General features: G+C 45.2%; 1 protein-coding gene across 1 annotated transcript in view; it reads right to left on the reverse strand.

Moving 5' to 3' along the window:
• The window catches only part of LOC311044973 (uncharacterized protein), a gene marked incomplete at both ends in the record, with an annotated part of 61,637 nt that extends 38,297 nt beyond the window's left edge, over nt 1-23,340 (reverse strand). The window contains 15 exons of the mRNA XM_084056781.1: nt 1,050-1,253; nt 1,358-1,476; nt 2,060-2,218; nt 3,661-3,805; nt 4,723-4,875; nt 12,248-12,433; nt 13,240-13,405; nt 14,365-14,468; nt 15,598-15,740; nt 17,343-17,520; nt 17,878-18,015; nt 18,647-18,812; nt 19,418-19,488; nt 19,611-19,777; nt 23,253-23,340. Of these exons, the coding sequence (XP_083912907.1) occupies nt 1,050-1,253; nt 1,358-1,476; nt 2,060-2,218; nt 3,661-3,805; nt 4,723-4,875; nt 12,248-12,433; nt 13,240-13,405; nt 14,365-14,468; nt 15,598-15,740; nt 17,343-17,520; nt 17,878-18,015; nt 18,647-18,812; nt 19,418-19,488; nt 19,611-19,777; nt 23,253-23,340 (2,187 nt within the window). The remainder of the gene's footprint in view (nt 1-1,049; nt 1,254-1,357; nt 1,477-2,059; nt 2,219-3,660; nt 3,806-4,722; nt 4,876-12,247; nt 12,434-13,239; nt 13,406-14,364; nt 14,469-15,597; nt 15,741-17,342; nt 17,521-17,877; nt 18,016-18,646; nt 18,813-19,417; nt 19,489-19,610; nt 19,778-23,252) is intronic.
• Nucleotides 23,341-24,126: the final 786 nt, after the last annotated feature.

The following is a 24,126-nucleotide window of genomic DNA, read 5'->3' on the forward strand; positions in this document are numbered from 1 at the left end:
TCGCTGACGGGCAGAAACGTACTTACTTTTTGTGTTCTTTCGTAAATGAATCATTAATGCCCCTACTTGATCATACTACAGTGTCACAAAAGTATCGAAATAGCAGATTTGCAAGCTCGAAACGCGACACAAAGCCTTTTGAGCTTGTAGATCTGCTACTTTTGGGGTTGGCTGTAGAATCCTGAGAAGTAACAGTTTTGGACATATGAGGTTTCCACCCGACAGAGACGATATAACTAGTAAAGTCCTGTATTCTTGTTTTTTTGCTTGAGTAACAGTACAAAAGTATTGGTATAAAAATATACTTACAGTACCAGACGTAAAAGTGCTCATTATGCAGAATGGCCTATTTCACAATCATATTATTGGATTGCAATTAGTAATGCATGGTAAAGCTGGGGCTGATTGTAATGACTTTGTGTGCTTCTGGGTAGCTTAACTTATACAGTATAAGAACACTAGCCTGGCATTGGCCAGACTGATATCGTGGATTCACTCACTCACGTTCCTCCCCGGTATCAGTCTGGAATTCGGCCGATAGGGAGCGAGTATGAGAAATCAGAAAATGATTTTGATGCTTTTCACTGTTGTACGGACAGTAGTTGAAACGCAGTCACTGATTGGCCCGATCATTTTCTGATTTCTCATACTCGCTCACGTCCAGACTGATACCGTGGAGGAACGTGAGAGTGAATCCACGTTATCAGTCTGGCCAATGCCAGGCTATAAGAACACATCATTATTCATCAATCTATGTTATGTGTGTGAATATAAATTATATGATTAAGTATTTAAAAAAATTGAAACAATGAAGTAATGTAAAAGTACCTCAAACTTGTACTATACATGCAGCAGATATCTATATCGTCTCCCTCGGTGGACCAAAACTTTGACTTTTCAGGATTCTAATTCAATGCAAAAGTAGCAGATCTACTTAGTAGTATGATCAAGTAGGGCATTAATTTATGAAAAAACACAAAAAGTTAAAGTTGAAGTTTCAACGATATTATGGACAGATCTGAATTCTATTCTCCTTGCTCAGTGCTCACCATGCCTCTGGCTTGGTTCAGATAACTGTAGATGCTGGATGAACACTCTTCTTTTTCTGCACCATCCTCTGTTTTCCTCCTCCTCCTCCTCTCTTTGTGTTTTCCATTTCCAGTGGTGGTGGGCTCCTCGCCATCAGCAGAGTGTGACTCCTGACCGAATATGTTCTTCAAAAGTGGCTCAACATTTTCAACACGAAGGTCCACCTAATTTGGAAAAGCAGGATTCACATAGTTGTCGTGTGTTGTAATAGTGCTTTGGCGTTTAATGTTCTTTTACCGGTCTAAATACAATCTGATATTCTGCTCACTTCTAGAAGGTTGAAGGTTCTACCGTGGAAATACACAGTCAGGTTGGCCACGGCAGATCTTGGTACGAAAGACTTGGGGGAGAAAACCAAAGATCCTTCCAGGTTTGCGATTCCCATACCTGCACAATAGGCACACATGCACCCACACACACACACAAACAAACGTACGCTTGTCTTACTATCATGGGAACATCAAAAGCTATTTTTCATTCAAATGCAATTTTTACATAACCCTAACCTCAAAATCCCTATGACTTACCCTAAAACCCACAATAACCATAACCACTTAAGCCCTATATTGTACGACAAATTGCGAAAAATAGCCCAAAATAGGGATGCCAGGGTTAATGTGGTTAATCCCTCACCCTAAACCTACTACAAGCCTAATCCTAACTGTGACCTGGATCTCTTCATAGCTGTAACCCTAACTCTTTTTTTAGCTGTTAAAATAATGATTTCCCTTATGGCGACCAGAATAATGTCCTCATAAGGGTCTGATTTTACTATTCTCATGGGGTCATCACAAAGCTATTATAACACTGTACATGCGCACGCATACACACACACACACAGACACACCGCACACGTGCACATGCACGCACGCGCACACGCGCACACACACGCACACACACACACACACACACACACACACACACAGTATAAGGTTGTATAGGGTTGACTGTGTTGTGAACCTGTCATTACCTGATCCAACAGTATAGTCTGCGTATGAGGAGTGTTTCCAAACTTCCGACTCAAAGTCTCGGCTGATGATGTCATCAGGCAGCGACTCCAGCAGGGCCTGTTTGGAGGGGTCCTCGCTCCTCAGGATGCTGGTCAGGTGACTCCACACATACGAGCCCACTGGGAACGCCGGCAGTATAGAGTAGATGTCAATAAGACGGTGCGGTTGGGCAGAAACCTCTTATCTCCATATTATTCATACTTTTTGTGTTTTTTCTTAAATTAACGCCCTACTTGATCATACTACAGCGTCACACAAAAGCATAAAAAGTAGCAGATCCACAAGCTCGAAACGCGGTGCGAAGCGACGCGTTTTGAGATCTGCTACTTTTGAATTTGAATCCTGAAAAGTAACAGTTTTGGGCATATGAGGTTTTCCACCCAACAGAGACGAAGAACTGATTCACAAGCTAACAACGAATACTAGCATTAAGTTCTATCTACTGCAGTGGTTTTCAAACCTTTTGTGCACATGGCACATTGGGCAAATCCAACTATCAAGGAAAAAACCTCAATTCATAGCGAAAATAACCAATCTACAAGCTTAGAAGCATTGCATCGTGACACATTGTGAGCTTATAGATTAGCTATTTTCACTATTTTAATATTTCTGGAAGATAATAATCTTCAAAATAATCATAATTGCCCATAATGACATGCCCAAAGTGAATTAAAAGCGTGCGCACAGAGTACTGATGTAGTAAATTAAAAAGAGAATTACTTAAAGCGCCACTATATAACTTTTTTTTAAATTAATAAAATGTAATTTTGTCCAATCTGTATGGTACCGTAGTAGAGTACCGTATGTTAATACAATATAACTTACACAATTGTGGTGGTTGTATTTGGTCTTCCTGCTCTTCTATTGAGACATTTAGATTGTGTCAAAGGTCATGTCTCATCTAGGCACAGGATCTGACACGAATTTTGACCTGATGGTCAAGATTACATTTATCCCCTGAGCTAGCAGGCCGGCTCTATTAGCTCAAATGGTAAAAATGTCAGCACTTGCGCAGGAAACCAGGTTCAAATCCGGGGTAGAAGAGGAAGGTTGCATAGTGCAGCTTTAACGTTTTGTATAGTTGTATATATTGCATTAATGTGTGGTTGTCACAAAATCCTTACACCTGGACTTGAGTCACAGCACACCAGCGTGCTTGGCACACCGTTTGGGAACCACTGATCTACTTTATATAGTACAGTACTCAATACATGTCTTCTGCACTCCCCTGTCAGTTTCATTGAACCGCATGAAACATTCTTTGTCATTCAGTATCAGCAATCAATAAATACAGTAACTACAGTAAAAACCTGTTAGTATTGGGGGAAAAAGGCTCAGGATTGTACTTTTATAAAAACGAACAACTAACATGTTCCATACATCAGTGGTTCTGAAACCTTTTCATGTCAAGGACCCCTCGATTGATTTATATATGGGCCCATCTGAAAAGGTTTTCAGATGCCCCCCCCCCCCCCCCCAAGGACCCCTGGGCCTCAACTTAAAGAACCACTGCCATACATCTCCCTCGACCACAGTGAGACAGACAGACACTGAGTCACACCTTGGCTGGAGGTCTCGTTTCTCAGGGTCATCTTCACCGTCTGGAGCGTGTGCGGGTCGGGACAGCGGATGAGCTGCTGGTATGCGCCGATCCTGACCTCCGGGTCCTCCTGGGACGAGCGGTACAGCTGCAACAGCAAGGACCTCTGGGAAGGGAAGGAAACCGCCCGTCAGTCACTGTGTCTGTCCGTCAGACACCGCCTCACCTCCTAACCTCAGCCACGGTTCATCATGAACCAATTAGAGCTTCCATGAGACACACATCGTTGCTGTCGGGCGGAAGCCTCTTATCTCCACATTCTAACTTTTTGTGTTTTTTTTTCGTAGATTAACACCCTACTTGATCATACTACCGCATCACACAAAAGCATCAAAAGTAGCAGATACACAAGCTCGTTTCGAGGTTGTAGATCTGCTACTTTTGTTATTTTTGAATTTGAGTCCTGAAAAGTAGCCGTTTTGGACATATGAGGTTTCCACCCGACAGAGACGATATGAAGTCTCATCTATCTTGTTATACTGATTCAATGGTAAAAAAGGCTCCATTAGGAACAGTTGCAGGAATTTCTAGTCGAAGCTTTACTTTAGATGTCCATGATTTATAAACGAATTCTGACTAAATCTAAAAACTAGTTAAGACACCTATATTTCTAAGTATTCAAAAAAAAAACATTTTAAACCCCCTAAATCTCACTCTTCTTCTTTTTTAATGAATTAAATGTAAATTTGTTCTCTTATAGTAGTAATATAATATAACTTATACAATTGGGGTGGTTGTATTGTGTCTCCCTGCTCTTCTATTGAGACATTTAGATCGTGTCAAAGGTCACGTCTCACCTAGACACAGGATCTGACACATATTTTGACCTGATGGTCAAGATTCAATTCATCCCCTGAGCAAGCGGGCAGGCTCTTTTAGCTCAATGGTAAAAAATGTCAGCACTTGCGCAGGAAATCGGGGTTCAAATCCGGGGTAGAAGAGGAAAGTTACATCTTTAAAGAATGCATGTATCGTGATTTGTGTGAAAGCTGTCTCTAGCCATGGCAGCCTATAGGTACTCACGTCAGCAGAACAGGGCATGCGTCTGAAGGCTTGAATGGCAGCGAGTCTCAACTCCGTGGTGGACGAGTGTCCCAGAGCGCAGCGATGTAGCAGAGGGACGAGGGACACTGCCGCCGGCCCAGTGTTTCCCACTGACTTCAATGCATGGAACAGCTGTGTGGGAGAGCGTAACGAATGGGTGAAAGGGTGTTGTTTCTAACCCATTCAATCCGGGGACGCATCTCTGTTATTTCTGGGGGGGGGCTATTCAAAAATAGCAGATATACAAGCTCATAGCGCGGCACCGAGTGCCGCGCTATGAGCGTGTAGATCTGCTATTTTTGAAAAATCTTGAAAATGTGTGCAAATCTTTGAATATAATATATTCAACAAAATTCCACAAATATATTTGTAGAATGTATTATATTCTACAAATGTCTTCCTAACAGTTTAAAAAAAAAAAACGCATTGCTATGCATGCTATATGCATGCGCCAACTTTTCCATGTCAAGGACCCCCAAAATGATATGTATTTGGCCGTGGACCCCCATCTCAAAATATGTTGTCCCAGGGAACCCCAGAAGCACAGTCAAAAATGTTTGCTTTAAAACATACAGGTATATATATATATTCAAAGATTTGCACACATTTTCAAGCTTTTTCAAAAATAGCAGATCTACAAGCTCATGTCTAAAATGACACAGATGCGTTCCCGGTCTTAAAGGGTTAAAAGATGATCACGCTACGATCCAATGTCATCATCTAGTTGTACGAACTGTTGTTTTATTGTTGTATTGTTTTCTTGGATCTTGTTTAGTCGATACACTTATTTGTTTTAGCTCTTGCTCATTTGATTTTGCTATTTTGTCTCATCTGTTTAAGACAGTAGGTAGCTGATATATTGCACTTCTACTTCATTCCTTCTGACCGCCAGAGGCAGTGTTTTCAACACCTGGATATTCATCGCGCGCTCGCGCATAGGTCGAATATTAATACCAACAAAGTCACTCGTGACCTGTGTGCGCGCACGCTACCTATATAGGTACGGTGCACACAGCGTTCATCCTCTTTCATCTTTTCGCCTCCGGAGCGTAGGTCGATTAACTACTGCAGCTGCGCTTGGAGCCTTGCAACCAACGGTTGGAGCTACGGACTACGGTTCCGTCCTCCAGAGGCTGCGTAGCCTGCTTTATATATTGGATTACCCCGTTCATAGGGGCATCGGAAGGAACCGAAAAGAGAGAAAAAAGGACAAAGAAAAAGAAAGGACGCGTATAGGAGCAGCCCTGCAGCTGTGGCGGCTGCTTGCTAGCACTGGAGCTAACGACGCTAGCATCGTGAGCTTTCCCCCTCCACTGTTGTTGTTTGTGACACGGAGTAGCGTGGAGCCATAGCCGTGCATTGGCGACGGTGAGTGTGTGTTTACAGAAATACGAATAAAGGAATAGTAAGATTAGCGTTGGGGGCGTTTCGCCCTGCCGCTTTTGAGGTTGCTCCATTGTTGCTGGTCGCTGGACAGGAATAGAAATAAAATAAAAGGAAAGCTGCCGCTTCTGAGGGACCGCGGTACGCGGCCCAGTATATTAGTACACCGTCAGTAATTAGCATTGGGGGTGTCTCGCGCTCCATTGTTGCTGGTCGCTGGACAGGAATAAAAATAAAATAAAAGAAGGCTGGCGCTTTTGAGGGACCGCGGTACGCGGCCCAGTGTATTAGCACACCGTTAGCAATTAGCATTGGGGGTGTCTCGCTCCACTGTTGCTGGTCGCTGGACAAAGGAAGAGAAAAAAAGGAAGGAGGACTAGCGCTGAGGGTGTTTCTCGCCCTGCCGCTTGGATATATACCGCAAGCATTGGGGGTGTGTCTCGCCCCGCTGCTGCTGGTCGCTGGACAACAATAGAAATAAAATAATAATAAGGATTAGCGTTGGGAGTGTGTTTCGCTCTGCCGCTTTTGAGGGACCGCGGTGCGCGGCCCACTGTTATTATTATACCGTTAGCCTCCGCTGCTGCTTGGCGCTGGCAATGTACGCCATCTGTAACACGTGCTCGGCTGTTCTGGGATCAGAGGATGGCCATGACCTATGCCCACACTGTCTTGGCATTGGGCGCCTGAGGCAAGCCTTGACAGAGGACGCTTGCACTAATTGCGGTACCATGTCTTTCACTGAGAGGGAAGAAAGGTTGGCTATGGCTGAGGAGGACACCCAGGTGCCTCCCTCAGGAATGCCGGTATTGAGCCCTGTAAGGGGTAGTTCTAAGCGCCAGCGCCTATGTACTGAGGCCTCAGGCGCCGAGAAGAGACGTAGGGAGGATCCGTTGTCTCGCAAAGTGGACACATTGACCTCTGAGTTTGCTCAAATTAAGGCTCTTCTTCTCAACCTGCAGCCTGTGGCTCCCCGCACTGATGCTGTGGCCCCGGCGTCTCCACTCCAGAGCGGAGATGGGGACTATGACCATGATACTGTCAATGTTGCTGATCAACATGAGGACGATGCGATGTCTATTGCAGCCTCGGACTCCCAGTTTGCGTCCGGAACGGCAGGGCATGAGGACCTAGAAGAAGAGGGTGGGTCCCCCACCCACTCAGTGGCAGGCTCTCAGGGGTCTGGAGCAGACGCTCATGGGCCTGGGTTCAATGCAGCTAGGGAGGCCATTCAGTTGGCCTTGTCACAGCTTGGGCTGGATGCCCCCCCTGGGGAGGCCCCCCCTCCTAATGCCTTCTTCAGGCACGCTCAGCAATCCTCTTTCAGTGTGCCACCGTCTGAGGACTTCATCAAGGAGCTTCAGCGATGTTGGTCGGATCCCAGGGCCAAGGCCGGTCTCCACCTGTCACGAGACTGCAGGACCTTGGCGGCCATGGACAAAGCGGGGGAACATGGGTTAGACCACGTGCCGGCTATGGACCCTGCCATTGCATCCTTAATACTGTCCCCAGATGAGGCCCTCAGACCAGATGCTCGTTGTCCACGAGCACAATGCAGGGTCACCGATGACTACCTCACTAGGAGCTACGATATAGCAGCCCGGGCGGCGCGTATCGGAAATTCTCTTTCCCACCTTATACTTGCCCTAGACCAGTCCCTCCGCACGGCGGGGGGTAATGCCCCGTCACAGAGCCTGAGTGAGGCCTCACTCCACGCTTTCGCTTATATGACGAGGGAACTTGGCAGACTGATGTCCACCCTGACTTTGGCCCGGCGCCAGGTGTGGCTCGCCCAGGCCCCATTGTCGGAAGGGTGCAGGAGGACACTCCGCACACTGCCTGTCATTCCGGGCCAGATGTTTGGGCCCGCAGCTCAGGAGGCCTTGGAGCGCAGTGTTCAAGCGAACAAGTCCAGGCGCCAGTTTGCGGACTTACGCCCAGCACCGCCACCTCAGCATAGACGCACGGGTACTCCGTACCCTGCAGCCAGGGGCCAGAGCTCCTCGGGAGCCAGACGTCCCTTTCCGAGGCAGGGCCAACCCGAACAGGGCCCCCAACAGCCTTCATTCCGGCCGCCCACAGGCAGGGCTCCTAGGCGTGGGGCCCCTGCCAGCCGATCCTCTAAACCATTTCAGGACCAGGGGGGTCGGAGGTGACTCTCCCGACCCGGGCCCCAGCCGGTTCACCCCGCAACATCTCAGCCGCTGGGAAGCCTTGACTTCAGACCCTTGGGTGGTGACAACGCTGTCCAAGGGTTACAGGATTCAATTCAGACGTCGGCCCCCAAGTTTCACAGGGGTACGAATGACGGTGGTCGACGACCCGCTGAGGTCTCAAGCCCTCAGCCGGGAGATTTCAGAGCTCCTAGAGAAGAGAGCCATAGAGTATGTACCTGGTTCAGCTCAGCTAAGAGGGTTCTACTCCATTTATTTCCTTATTCCGAAGAAGGACGGCAGCCTTCGGCCGATCCTCGACCTCAGGCAGTTGAATCAGTACCTGAAGGTTTTTCGTTTCCGAATGCTGCGCACAGTGGATGTTCTCCAGGCTGTGTCAGAAAACGATTGGTTCACAAGCATCGACCTGAAAGATGCTTATTTTCATGTGCCAATAGCACCACACCACAGACAGTTTCTCCGCTTTGCTTTCAAGGAGCGGGCTTATCAGTTCCGGGTGCTCCCATTCGGGCTCTCTCTCGCCCCCCGGATCTTCACCAGATGCGTAGCGGCGGCGCTTGCTCCGCTGCAAGCCAGAGGCATGCGGATCCTCCCGTATTTAGACGATTGGCTGGTATGTGCTTCGAACCAAGAGCAGGCACTCAGCGATACGTCCACCCTTCTGGCCCATGCCGCTCAGCTAGGGCTCACGGTGAATCTCGCCAAGAGCTCTCTGGCTCCCAGTCAAACCACTGTGTTCATCGGCATCGCCCTCAACTCAGTTTCAATGCGGGCCTGCCCCTCCCCGCGGAGAGTGGAGGATATTGTGGGCCTTGTTGCTCGTGTACGGGGGAGTACAAGGCTGACATACGGCCTGCTCCTTCGTTTGCTGGGCACATTGATTGCGGCATCCGCAATTGTGCCCCTGGGACTCCTTTCGTTGCGCCCCCTGCAGCTGTTGGTCAACGGCTTAGGCCTCGACCCCAAGAGGCACCAGAAGAGGCTGGTGAGGAACTCCAGCCAGTGCCGTGGGCTGCTAGAACCCTGGAGAAGGAGGGCGAGTCTGTGCCGGGGCGTCGCCATGGGCTCACTACCCTCTCGCCGGGAGATAGTGGTGACGGATGCATCTCTCTCAGGCTGGGGGGCTGTGTGGAATCACAGGACAGTCAGAGGAACCTGGGCCGCTCAGCAGGGACTACATATAAATGCACTGGAGCTCCGCGCAGTGTACTTAGCCCTCAAACATTTCCTTCCAGCCTTGGAAGGGAAACATGTCCTTGTCCGATCAGACAATACGTCAACGGTCTACCATGTGAACCATCAGGGAGGTGTCAGGTCCAGGCAGTCTCTGCAGGAGGCTCAGAGACTTCTTCAGTGGGCTTTTCCTCGCCTTGCCAGTCTCAGGGCAGTACATCTGCCAGGTGTTCACAACCAGGCTGCAGATATGCTTTCTCGCCAGAGTCCTCCTCCAGGCGAGTGGAGATTGGACCCCTCAGTGGTCCAGGAGATCTGGGAGAGGTACGGGAGAGCAGAAGTGGATCTGTTTGCTTCGAGCACATCAACACACTGTCGACTGTGGTTCTCCCTGTCGGATCCAACCAGTCCATTGGGGCAGGACGCATTAGCCTACCCATGGCCCCTAGACTGCCTCTTGTACGCATTCCCTCCAATTCCACTGCTCGGGCTGACACTTCACAGAATCGCCACATGCGGTCACACGGTGCTGCTGGTGGCTCCATACTGGCCGGGGAGGATATGGTTTCCCATGATCCGACGGCTTCTCAACGGAGCACCTTGGCCTCTCCCATCGAGGCCGGATCTCCTGTCGCAAGTAGGGGGCCGCATTTGGCATCACCAGCCAGATCGGCTCCAGCTTCATGTTTGGCCCCTGAGAGGCCGGGTTCACTGATGAACTCCTGCGACCAGGCGGTTGTCCATACCTTGCTTAACGCTCGTGCACCCTCCACTAGAGCGCTGTACTCTAACCGATGGAAATTGTTCCGTAGTTGGTGTGAGGGCCAACAGGCGGATCCAGTCATGTGCTCGGTACCAATGCTGCTCCGCTATCTACAGACTTTGCTGGATAAGGGGCTCTCAGCCTCTACAATGAGGGTGTATGTTGCCGCCATTTCGGCTCAGCATGGGCTGGTGGACGGTCGTACTGTGGGATCTCATCCTTTGGTGAGTCGCTATCTGAAGGGGGCTCTGAGATTGCACCCCCCGCATGTCACTCGGGTGCCCTCGTGGGACTTGCCTACGGTCCTAGAAGCACTGTGTTCTCCGCCGTTCGAGCCGCTGGAGCGGGCTGATCTCAGGTGGCTGTCGGTTAAAACCGCCTTCCTCCTCGCCATTACATCTGCCAAGCGAGTGGGAGAACTCCAGGCCCTGTCTGTCGCTAGGGACTGTTTGAGGTGGGCTTCGGATGGGTCGGGGGTTACTATGTGGCCCAACCCCTCCTTTCTTCCTAAAAGGCTGTCAGCCTTCCATATCAACCAGCCTGTCGGATTGACGGCTTATGCCCCACAGCCAGGAACGGAGGGATCGCATCCTGATGGTGGGTTGCTGTGCCCCATCCGGGCCCTGAGGCAGTATGTGGACGTGACTTCTGTGTTTCGGAAGTCGGACGCACTGTTTCTCTGTTATGGAGGGCACAGGAAAGGGTGTGCTCTGTCCAAACAACGACTTTCTCACTGGATTGTTGATGCCATTCTGCAGGCCTACGAACGCAAGGGTTTGCCTGTTCCTCCTGTGAGATGTCATTCGACCAGGAGCGTGTCCACCTCCTGGGCTGCATTGAGGGGTGTCCCACTGGCTGACATATGTGCTGCAGCAGCGTGGGCTTCCTCCTGCACGTTTGCCCGCTTCTATAGGGTGAACGTGGCCGCCCCTCATCCCGTGGCGATGGCGGTGCTGTCGGCCTCTTCAACCTGCAACTGATGGTCAGGTAAGGGCAGGTTCCTCGTGACTATGTTGGTATTAGTCATCCAGGTGTTGAAAACACTGCCTCTGGCGGTCAGAAGGAATGAAGTAGAACGAGAGTTATGCATATAACTAAGGTTCTACGAATTCCGGATGACCGCCAGAGTTGACTGTCACTCGGAATCTCATTCTCGACGAAAAGATTTCAAGAGGATGAACGCTGTGTGCACCGTACCTATATAGGTAGCGTGCGCGCACACAGGTCACGAGTGACTTTGTTGGTATTAATATTCGACCTATGCGCGAGCGCGCGATGAATATCCAGGTGTTGAAAACACTGCCTCTGGCGGTCATCCGGAATTCGTAGAACCTTAGTTATATGCATAACTCTCGTTTTACCTTAGCGCTAGGTATACTCTTGGTTGCTTGTTTGCAGAAAATTGGTTGCTTGTTGCAAAAAATGCACTTAAGACTTCTGGTGATTAGTAGTTTCGTTCCCTACCTATGTTGAATGCACTTATTGTAAGTCGCTTTGGATAAAAGCGTCTGATAAATGACTGTAATGTAATGCAATGTAATCATCATCAACACTTTGTACAGCTGAGCTCAGAAAACGATTGCCATCATCGCTAACCTAATCAAAACGATTACCATCATCGCTAACCTAATCTCTCAAGACGGTAATAGCAGAATCGGTCAGCACCACTGCCCTAAACATGTAATGTTGTTGTTAGTAGGAATAAACACAGAAGCACCCGGGCGGAAGTGGGTTAAGAAAGGGGAGGAGCCAAACCGAGTTCCTGTTTCTCTACATAAAAAAGGAGCGGGTGCCCCTACAGGCAAAAACAAATGGGTTCCCAGATTGTCGCTTTGATTTGATTGATTGAATACTTTATTAACAGTTTGCAAAAAAACAGATTTATACAAAAGAATGTTAAAAGGATAACCCAGATAAGCCTTCAGGGCTTGTTTCCATTAAGGTCCTGTGTATTCAATTCATCGAAACCAACAACATGACGATATTTGATCTGTAACCTACTGTACTGTACCTCTGACACCCTCGTTGGATCCTGTCCCTCACAGCCTTCACTCAGGATGTCCTCCAGCGCTCGCGTGAAGGCCTGCACCTGAGGGAGGTGACCGCAGGGGGACTCAGACCCGCGACACAGCTGGTAGACCAGCGAGGAGCCGGCCAGCAGAGCCTTGGACCGCACCTCTGGGATCTCCAACAAAGCCTAAAATATAGACATGCATTCATATTTTGCAAATACATTAAGTTATACATACTTTCTCACAGCTGGAAAATGTTATCAAAACGCATTGGTTCCAAAACTGGGGGGTCCCCAAATTATTTTGGGGGTCCCCACGATTATTAGCTTGATGTGCAACATTGTTTGCTCACTAAACAGTAAACAAACCAACATGTGTATACAGGGTATCTGCACATTTTCCGTTTTAATATCAAATTGTCAAATATTACAAAAGAAAGAGGCAAACATTGTGAACATAGTCGATCTACAACCTTGTAATTTGGCTATTTTCACAATATTTATCTGTGGAACCAAGTCAAACTAGATGTAATGGCTACAATGCCTTACGATTCCTCTGGGGGGTCGCTGCCTGAAAAGTTTGGGAAGCCTCGTGCTAAAGTATATCACTGATAGATATTCTGAAGCAGTCTTTTAGGGTGGCAAAATACAGAATATGCACACAATGGCAAACTATGCAGAAAACACATTGTACATGTAGGAATTTCTCTAACTGTATACAACCAACAGAGGAATGACTATCATGACTTTTTTCTCTCAGAAGCTTTTCTGAGCTCATCAGTTAACTCAGACCACTTCTAATAGATTTATACTTAGTTGTACGACAAATAAAGTCGGGCTTTCATCTTATATGTTTCAACAGCATTAATACATTATTGTTTTAAACAAAGTTTGAGATTTGAAGGATCCAGCATTTGCCGTTTACTTTTATTTTTCTGTTTTCGACACAAAATGGAGATATGAAATAGCAAGGAATCAACGATCATCCTTACGTTGATGGAGTCGATGATCCGAGGAGACGGATGGGGGATCAGGGCAAAGGTGGTGAGGTAGGAATGGGCCTGGTCCGGTTCTATGTCCCTGTTCTGGATCAGATCACACAGCAGTAGGATGCAGTTCTCTGAACCGCAGGCTGGTAGTGCATCCAACAGAGGCTGCCTGTCTCCACAAAAGACGGTGAGATATAGAGGCATTAACCACTTCACTGCAAACATTTTCCAAAAATGTTCAAAAACTTTCAGAAATAGCTTAAATAGCCAATCTACAAGCTCACAATGTTTTGCGACGCAATGTGTTGTGAGCTTGCAGATTGGCTATTTTCCCAAATATTTCTTCGAGTATAAAATAGGGCTTACATTACAGTAAGTGGTTAACAGGGAATACTGGGATGTGATATTGCAACGGCAATTATAGATTCCTAATGTGGTGATATGGTTTGTTACATTAATGGCATGCCTTTATGTGTAAAAGACAAATGGTTTCACATATACTTGGCTCCATTGCAGTCAGAAAGATAGAGATTTATTAATCCTACTGGGGAGATTCAGCTGTCATGGCAGTACAGATACACATACAGACAGGTGTGGTTTAGTGAGTAGCAGTGTTACTGACATACAGCGAGTCTGAGGACTGGGGAGAGGACACTATCTTCATCTGGCCTCATCATATAGGTCATGTGTGTGTCACAGAGGAATTTGAAATGAAGTTGGCCACTGTCCCACATACAGACCGCTCTTTGTGCAGAGACTTGGCCAGAGGCTGTGTACTTTTCTCATTACAACCCATAAACAAGCATCTACGAACAAGTAGCATTTAATGCATTTAGCCCAGCCCAGTGCAAGGTAAATCATTTATGGTGTGACACAGTGGAGAAACAGTCGAAGCAGTTCCACTTAGGATGGATAGAGATATATATATAAAACGAAAACATACAACATTTTGGAGATAGCTGGTTTCTGCCCGACGGCAGAGATATACAAGCTCATAACGCGTCACATTTGTGACGTGTTGTGAGTTTGAGGCTTAGAGAGAGAGAGAGAGAGAGAGAGAGAGAGAGAGAGAGAGAGAGAGAGAGAGAGAGAGAGAGAGAGAGAGAGAGAGAGAGAGAGAACACTGACCAGTCATTGCGACACTTAAAAGAGGCCTCTTGCCACAGAGCGTTGAGCTGGGAAAGGGACAGATCTCTCAGCTGGAAGGCTAGATGAAGAAACTGTTGTGACGTCTGTGAACAGATCAGACACATACAGGCATGGATCATAATAATATCCAAATGCAGACATCAAGACAGCATCTCTCTGTTCAATCAATCAAACTGTCTGCCAAATAGAAAGCATGTGAACCAAACAACTCAACATACATCTGTGAACAGAGTCATTCAGCCCATCAATCATCTGAACTCCAAAGCTTCTTTGGAGTTCTTAATTTATACTTCTTTTTTTTCTAGATATTGTTTTGGCTTTTTCTGCCTTTATTGATAGTATACAGTAAATTGACAAGAAATGGGGAGAGAGAGATGGCGAGAGACAGTCGTCAGGATCAGGATTCGGCCTATAGACCGTTGGCCTTAATTTATACTTCTCTGTACAACACCGTCGTATGACGAGGTACAAATCAGGCTTTAAGCGATCAAAGGGAGTAGGCCCTACCCCCAGTAGGGGGTTCTGGGTTTGAGGGGTTGCCAGATTGGGCCCTTTCACACTTCCCCTAAATAAACAGACTTTAATGATGTTTGCCAGATTGGGTTTGACTAAACTCCTGTGTGAGGGAGGAATTAAAAGCGTTGGCTCGGACACAGCGAGGCCACAAGGGAAGTGAAACTGCAACATACAAACACACACAGGCCAACGTCTGTCTGGCAGGAGACGGACTACTTAAAGAAAGCCCTTCTAACACTGTGGGTGTGTTTAGCCTATATAGCTCCTATAGGCATGAGAAACTCAAAGGTTTGTTATTCGTTTGATGTCTGACATCTTAATCTTATAGTCGGCTTGGGGGACCCCCCAAGTTGTAGTGCCGCCCCATTGCGATTTTTTTTTAAGGAAGATGGAGAAAATATCCGATCTACAAACTCACAGCACGTCACGATGCGACACGTTGTGAGCTTGTAGATTGGCTATTTTCTTCTTTTTTTTTAACAAACCAGCATAATAATTTAATGAACTGAATTTGAGTTTAAATTAAAGGTTTTCAATATTTTCATGATTTTTATTATATATTTAAAAAAAATGTTTTTTCATTTTCTCCTTTCCAATTGTGGCACACCCAGGCTGCTACCCCATTCTGACAACCTTGTAATGTAACTTTATCAAAGACTTGATGATTTACAATGTAAAAGGATTGAGTCTTCCTACCTGCTGCTGGTCTGAGCTGAGACCACATAACATCCGGACTGTTTGGCCAGCCTGCTGAGGCGTGGACCCCCTGCCTCTGACGGGCCCTGTGCTTCCGTCCTCCTCAAACTGCAGGCCTGTGGCTTTACCTGGACCTAGAGAATCTGACACCGCAAGGAAAGGAAGAGACATTACAGCTGCAATATGGAACTTATGTTAATGAATAAAAGGATATCTTTAACCACACTGTATGCCTGGTAGAGTATGTTAATACAATATCACTAGTATATCTGCAGTGGTTGGAGGTGGTCTCTCTACTCTTCCATTGATTGATTGATTGATTGATTGATTGAACACTTTATTTAGAAAGACATGGAAACAGTACATGGAAGTACAATTTACAATACAAGGTCCTCTAAACTGGATCGCTCATAAAAGCACAATGGCTTATTTAAAATGAGATGCACTCCCCACGCACTCAAATCATGATGACATTTAAGAAAAGAGACAAATATACACTACTATGCAGAATGTCATACAATCAGCTTACAGGTTATTGAGGAATTTAGACCCTAGTGTCGGGTAGGAGACCTACTGGTTGACACGGAGTACTGCCTGAAGCTCATACGCGCAATATCTCCCCTGCATGGTCAATCGGAAATTGCTTCTGAATGAGCGATGGTCTCCGAGGTGGGAAACCCTTGTCACGAAACGTACGGATTGCAGCTTTAACGTCAAACACTCCAAAACACCACTGGATGGTACTCCAGCACTGGAATGGGCATTTAAGATAATACTGTATACTTTACAGTGTAAAGTGCAACAACATGGCTGTGGTTTTAATGATTCATTGGTTGGATACGGCACTACATACTGTGGGGAATGAACGGTTTTAAAGCTACAATCCATATGTTTTATGTCTGCTATCTCTCTCCTGACAGAGAGCAATGATTACATGCAATGATGTTCGAACCACAATAAAGATGGCGGAGCATCTAGTGTGCAATCCACCGGCCTGTCTGTTTCAGATAACTTTATTGACCTTCAACCAGTAGATATCCTACCGGACACCGGGATCTATGTCTCAAGGGAAGAGTAGAGAGACTAAACAAAGCAGATGTGATGGCTATATGGCATAACATAAAACTAGCCACTCTAACTAAATTATAATTCATCATAGCCTATAGCCTAATGTATTACTTTCTACTGTGCTACCTTGTCACGCTGACCGATTTTCAACCCACAATTTGGTTGAAAATCTGATCGTTTTGGTGAGCGGTCATATGATGAAGTATAAATTAGATATTGTCTCTGTAGGGTGGAAACCTCATACAGTATGTCCAAAACTGTTACTTTTCAGGATTCAAATGCAAAAATAGCAAAAGTATACAGATCTACAAGCTCGAAATGACGCAAAAGGTTTTAATATGGAGATAAGAGGTTTCTGCCCGACAGCAACAATATTAGAGTTCCTCATGCCAGGTAAGGCACACACCATCAGTGCACTGACCTAGCCAGGTCAGCCAGGTTTGTCTGGAAACCAGACGAATCTGCCAGTGCAAAAAAATGAATGGCCCTCTGCAATTTCCCTGCCCCCGACATTGTGGGGCACCAATCAGGGCCCAGTATGCAAATATGGGGCGGTTTTATCACCAGAGGCATTTTTGGGGGAATTCGCCCCTTGGAAATGCAGGTTCCACGCAGAGATTCCAGAGTAATATCTACGCAGTGATATTAGTCTGGCCATGCCTTGCACTAGCACTGACCTAGTCCTGGAGGCGTCCCTGTCTGAGCTCTGAGCAGGACCAGCGAAGACACTGTTTGTGTCTTCATCACTCCCGTTGCCCCGGACAGCGTTACGATGGAGACAGCTTCTGTACAGTTGACCTCCTCCATGACTGCAGTCCCATGGCGCTGAGCACACTGGATCTTTGACTCCACTGTCTGGGCACAACAGAGACAGCCAGGATCCTGTCATAACGCGTTCATAACAAATATAATAGAATTGACAGCAGCAATGTGTTGTGAGCTTGTACATTATCTACACTATTGTAGATTAGATTAACCACTTTAAAGCTAGCATCCCTATGCTGTGTGGAACATTAGCCAAAAATAGCCAATCTGCAAGCTCACAACGTGTCTGATTTTTTATTTTCGCCTGTTGATCCTCCAAGAATAGGAACACTAGGGTTCATGGTTGAATGATTAAGCCGTACGGTCATTTTCCTGTATAGTTGACGGAATCGGTATTCTAACTTACATTGTTTTATAAAAGAAAAAGAAAAGGGTGGTTGTGCTCACAGCGTCTTCAGTAAGAAGCGTAGAATGGGGCCAGAAGTCATCCAGTCTGCGCTGTTGACATTGTTTGAGGTCCCGTGTCTTCAACAGCAGGGGTCCTCGCCTCTCGTACCTGCTCATGCAGGTCCCGTACACATCAGTCTGAGGAGGAAGAGAGACAGCGTGAGCTATTTACCCCGTGCACACACTGCATGATGCGGGGGGGCATCTATCTTATCTTAAACCGCCGAAGAGATTGGAGTGCTAGAGGTATGTACTACAGACCCACTCCTCTCCCATGGCTCTCTGCCTCAACTGAGTTTTTTTTTAGATGATACTTATGGTCTTTAGTTTTACACTTTCATCAGAATGATAGGGCTGTCCTCGACTAAAGACATTTTTAGTTGACAAATAGTCATAGGAATTTGTCATTTGTTGTTCATCCACTTTCAAACTAGACGTCCCTCTTTTGGGCAGATGCTATATTGTCAAAAAATGTCAACGTTTTTCAAAATATTTCAAAAAGGTTTAAAGATAGCAAAAATAGCCGATCTACAAGCCCACAAATGCGTCACAATGCGACGCGTTTTGCCATTTGTCATATGAGAAGTAGTGTGTGCGTGCCGTGCACACACATGACATTATTACATGTGGGGGGCTCTCAGCTCTTGTCAGATGTATAAGAAAGGCGGCTCCCAAACCAGAAATGTTGGAGACCACTGGACTGGACCAAACTGATCAATTTATTGATTATTCAACTATGAGTCATTCCCCCGCAGCCACCCTCCCTCACCTCTTCTGTTACTTCCTGTTGGGCAGACGTGTGGGACGTCTGGAGCATGCTCAGTACTGCCCTCTTGACGTTGAGGGCCCACACCTGCTCCCCCTCCTGTGGACAAAGGGCCGTGACCTTTCCCCCCTGCAGGGAGAACTTGAGGCGCGTCCTCTCCAGCGCCTCCCTGGGAAACAAAAACACCCGATGACCCCCCCGACCCCCGTCAAGACAAGACCCCAGACCGTGGGGAAGTTGTCCGAAACAGAGTATCACATTCATAGGACAAACGGTTGATAGCGTTTCAAAATGCTTTGTGCTTACACATAAAACACAGGACAAGGCCTGGAACAGACAACAGCATGCACAACACTGAAGGGATAGAGAATAAAGAAAATACACACACAAACATACTTATAGTATATTATTGCTATCGGGCAGAAACCACATATCTCCATATTTCAACTTTCATTCTTTTTTCTTAAATGAATGCCCTACTTCGTCGTACTACTGTGTCACACAAAGGTAGCAAGAATAGCAGATCTACAAGCTTACAATGCGTCGCAATTCTTGATTTTTGTGAAAGTAAAAGTGGTTAAGTGTGTGTGGGCGTTTTATTAATATTTAACCAATGTAAAGTATTAACAAGAGCTTGTGACTAAATAATAACTACATTGGATCCATTGGAACACAGGTTATTTTTTCTATTTCCTGAAAAATAACAGTTTTGGACAGGTTTGTCAGACAGAAACTATATATATATATATATGATTTATAATAACACAGCATTACCTCAAACTCTTCAAGCGCTGCACTGAATGTTCCTTCTGGGGGGAGAGACGCTTTATCTGGGGATTCCTAATCTAGAGAGTAAACACACAAGCTCATCACATTTTGTACATTTCGTATTCACAACAAAGTTACCCATAAAACAATCGTTTCATGTTTTACCCGAGTTCTGAACAATTTTGCTCAAAACACTGACCTGCATTATTAAATGACACTTGGAGATCACGTCGATGTCAATCACACAGTCCAGAGCCAGTCCATTGCGACCAGAGTTAGAGCCTTGAAGAGTCGTGGCTATTGTACTGCTGTACCTGTATGTATATCTCACCCCTCTCTGATAGGAGAGCTCAGGGTAAGGTAACCCTATGGACGTGAATGGATGTCGAGAACAATCAGAGAAAATGCGCACGCTGTAAATCGTAATGTACCTCCTATCCCCATGTTCTAACTGTTTGTGTTTTTTTCAAAAAACGCATGCCCTACTTGATCATACTACAGCGTCACACAAAAGCATCAAAAGTAGCAGATCCACAAGCTCATAACGTTTTGAACTTGTAGATCTGCTACTTTTGCTGTTTTTGAATTTGAATCCTGAAAAGTAACACTTACGGACATATGAGGTGTCCACCCGACAGAGACGATGTACTTATACTATATTTAAGGAGGCTTAAATCAAATGTAATTTGCATGACATTTGACATTTCCAGTGACATTTCTCATTGTCACAAAACATGCAATAGTGTAATAATCATGCAGCTCTCACTCACCGGCACAACTGGAATCACAAAGATGAGGTTCCACCTGAAAGCAATCACTTACTACATGGAAACACAAGTTCAGAAATCTTCACAAAATCCGGAGGGAAACTTTTAAATCACATGTGAAAAGTTTGAACTGAACGCTCACAGCCACATCATAATTCTAGTTTCAATGCAGCCTGTTGCATGAACAAGTAGCCATAATATCCTCAGTGTTCAAATTGTACACTCTGAGACTGTACAAATGAAACCAAATGGACCCACAGGGGTCCATTTGGTTACATTTGTACAGTCTCAGAGTTAAATTGACGCTCAAGATTTTACTGTGTAACGTTATGTACACTAAGAAACCACTGAAAACTTACCATGTACACGAAGAAATGCAAATGAAAGACATGCAAAATGAAGTAATAACAAGGACTTGGCCATGGCTAGCCCTGAGTTACTGCAGCCCTGGCCTGCCTTCAGGATGTCTCCTCCAACATGTGAGGAACTGGTGGTGAAAACCGGGCTCTGTTCACAGCAAGTGAATGACCATGCTTGTGTGTGGACTTCCACCAGTGTGACCCATACTGCTCACAGCATCCAATCAGGAAATACTTTTCGGGGCTGTAGCTACAAACACACTGGGCCAATCACTAGACACAACACTGGACCCCCACTAAAAGGAGGTTCTCAAATAGAATACCCCCCCTCTCTCTATTACTTGAACAGGGAACCACTGAAAGAACACACAAAAAAACCCACACATGGTTTGGGAGTTCCACGTTATTGCAGAAACAATCTGGGAGCCCGTTCGGTTAAAAAAAAAAGGGGGGGAAATGTTTTCCCACTTTGTTTTGCCTCTGGAGGCACCACCTCCTTTTTTGTGTAGAAACAGGAAATCGGTTTGGTTCCTCCCCTTTCTTAGTCCACTTCCTCCCGAGTACTTCTGTCCGTGTTTACTCCTACTAACAGTAACAGTTTAAGGCAGTGGTGCTGACAGACTCAGCTGTTAGCAGAATCTGTCTTGAGAGATTATTGCACAAATCACCAACTGTTTGTAAGCAGCCTGATGTTCAGTCTTTCACGCAGACAACAGTCTTGCATGACAAACTTCCATAAGACATTGGTTTTGGGGGCACATAGAGGCCCCACACACACACACACACACACACACACATTCATTTGACGTTAATGACCACTTTGACACAAAAACACACACACACACACACACACACACACACACACACACACACACACACACACACACACACACACACACACACACACACACACACACACACACACACACACACACACACACACACACACACACTCATTTGACCTTAATGACCATAGTCAAATACTGAATGGCATACAACCTTAATAGGCCCTTAAACAAGTCCATTCATAAACTTCACCATCGAGAGCACAAGAACAAAGTAAGCTGTTGGTATACGTGAGCATGAGCAAAGAGAGACACCTAGTGTCCAGGCATGTCTCTTTGATTAGTGATTTTGACATTATCTTGGTTTATGATGGTTACATAATACAATATATAGTCATAACAAAGAGTGTACTTCCCAGCAAATTCATGGTACTTTTACATTACTTGAGTGTTTCCACTTTTGATCCTTTTACTCCACTATTATCATCTTAGAGGCAAATATTGTAGCTACTTTTTACTCAGCTACAATTATTTGACAGCTTATAGTTACTTTTACATAGGTCTACATTAAGATAAATTATGATATAATATTATAGGTTAATCTATCCAGCTGCATTCAAATCAGCCCCACCTTTACCAGCTGCACAATTAAAGTGGTGATTAAGGCATTTCTAAAGCATTTGAAAATAGCCTATTAAAGCTGAATGCCTCACAATGCTACACATTGTGAGCGCATAGATCTGCTATTTCCAAAAGATTTTTGTACATTTTATACGCTTGAAAACCTGTGAAATGGCCAAATGGGACATTCTGCATAATGAGTACTTTCTACTTTTGGTACTTTTGATACCAATACAATACTTTTGCACTTTTCAATTTCAAGTCAATTTTGAATTCCGGACTTTTACTTGTAACAGCTGTATTTCTACATTGCAGTATTGGTACTTTTACTAAGTTAGTAAAGTAAGTTTTATTAAGTTTTAGTAAAGTAAAAACTTTTTCCACCACCAAAACGTTTTCTTTATCAGCATCGCGATAAGGAAATATCGCCATGGGCCGAGTCACGACCCATGTGCGAGCAGTGGTGTAAAGTAACTAAGTACATTTACTCAAGTACTGTACTTATAAGTACAATCTTGAGGTATTTATACTTTACTGGAGTGTTTCCATTTGTCAATACTTTTACTTCTACTCCATTACATGAAAATAGCCGATCTACAAGCTCACAATGCGTTGCGACGCATTGTGAGCTTGTATTTTCAAAAGATTTGTTAACATTTGAAAACTTGAAATGGGACATTTTGAATGAGTACTTTTACTTTTGATACTTTAAGTACATTTTTATACCAATACTTTTGTACTATTACTCAAGTACATTTTGAACACCAGACTTTCACTTGTAACAGAGTACTTCTACATTGCAGTATTGATACTTTTACTTAAGTAAAACATTTGAGTACTTTTTCCAACACTGCATGCGGCCCACATGGCCCCATGGTCGTGAAATGGGGAGGCCATGTTGCTGAAACATGTTATTGATATATTCCTCAGACATAGTTTGGGGGAAATTCATGGCCCACATGTTGTCACCCTTTTATAACCTTTATTTAACCAGTTAAAAAAGGCGGAAGACTCTTATTCAAGAATGAACAGAACAGGCCAAGAGGCAGATAGGCCTATTATTTCACAAAAACTGACATTACAACACAGAGCACAGTCAGCCATATAACAATGATAGCTATAGTAATGACTACCGAAATTACTCACATGAGTAGTCTACCTAATAATAGTCTACTATACTGCAAATAGGCTATATTTTGATACGCAATGCGTGTAGGCCTATACTTTTACTCACATTTTGAATGTAGGGCTTTCACATAGTGTGTTTCTACATGTACATGGCGGTATTGTTACATCTTAGTAAAGATACCTGAGTAGCCTACTTCTTCTCTTCCACCAAACCACTGATTGTGTATTCTCTTCTCTTCTCTTCCTCCCCCCATCATGAATGAACCCATGCTCAATGTTGCCAGATTTCGCAAGAGAAACAAGCAAACCGGTCTAGGAAAACAAGCCCAAAAGGAGCAACTAGAACTACTAACTAGCACTGGCCGTATACATTGAAAATAGCCGAGCTACAAGCTCACATACATCTGCTCGGATTTTTTTTTAAACATTCTAACAACACAAATATGGTACAGGGCTCCCTGACACAAAACATTTTCAGATGGAGGGTTAGGAATACATAGGCTACATACATTACTTTGGGGGTCCATTACATGAAAATGTTTGAGGATCAATGGTTAAAATTATAATTTAAAAACTTTTGGAAGTAAGCCCAAATAAGCAACTACACTTTAGAAACAAGCCCAAAGACGCTTATAAAAAGCGGACATGGCAACACTGAACCCATGCTGCCTGGCTGCTATGCCTACCGACCGACTTTCCACCATGCACGACCCGCCCCGCCCCTGGGGTCCACCACGCCCAGCCCGCAACGTCAGTCGTGTGCGCTTGCTTATGTCGTGCGTGCGCAGTGGTGGAAAGTAACGGGGTACATTTACTCAAGTACTACTGTCTGCATTTTATTTCAATTTTTCAATAGGTTACTTTAGTCTTCTACTCCACTAGCTGCATCTGAGAAAGGAACATATTTTTTACTCCACTACAATTATTTGTAATTTTTAGAAACAAGTTAGCCTACTTTGTACATTTTGTTAATATTACAAAACATCCGATACCCATAATCCATAACATAAGGTATGGTTTATCCTTCAGCTATTCACTTTTTTAAATGTAATTTA

This window comes from Gymnoscopelus microlampas (genome assembly GCF_963454915.1).
Source record: "Gymnoscopelus microlampas genome assembly, chromosome: 5".
Taxonomy (NCBI): Eukaryota; Metazoa; Chordata; class Actinopteri; order Myctophiformes; family Myctophidae; genus Gymnoscopelus; species Gymnoscopelus microlampas.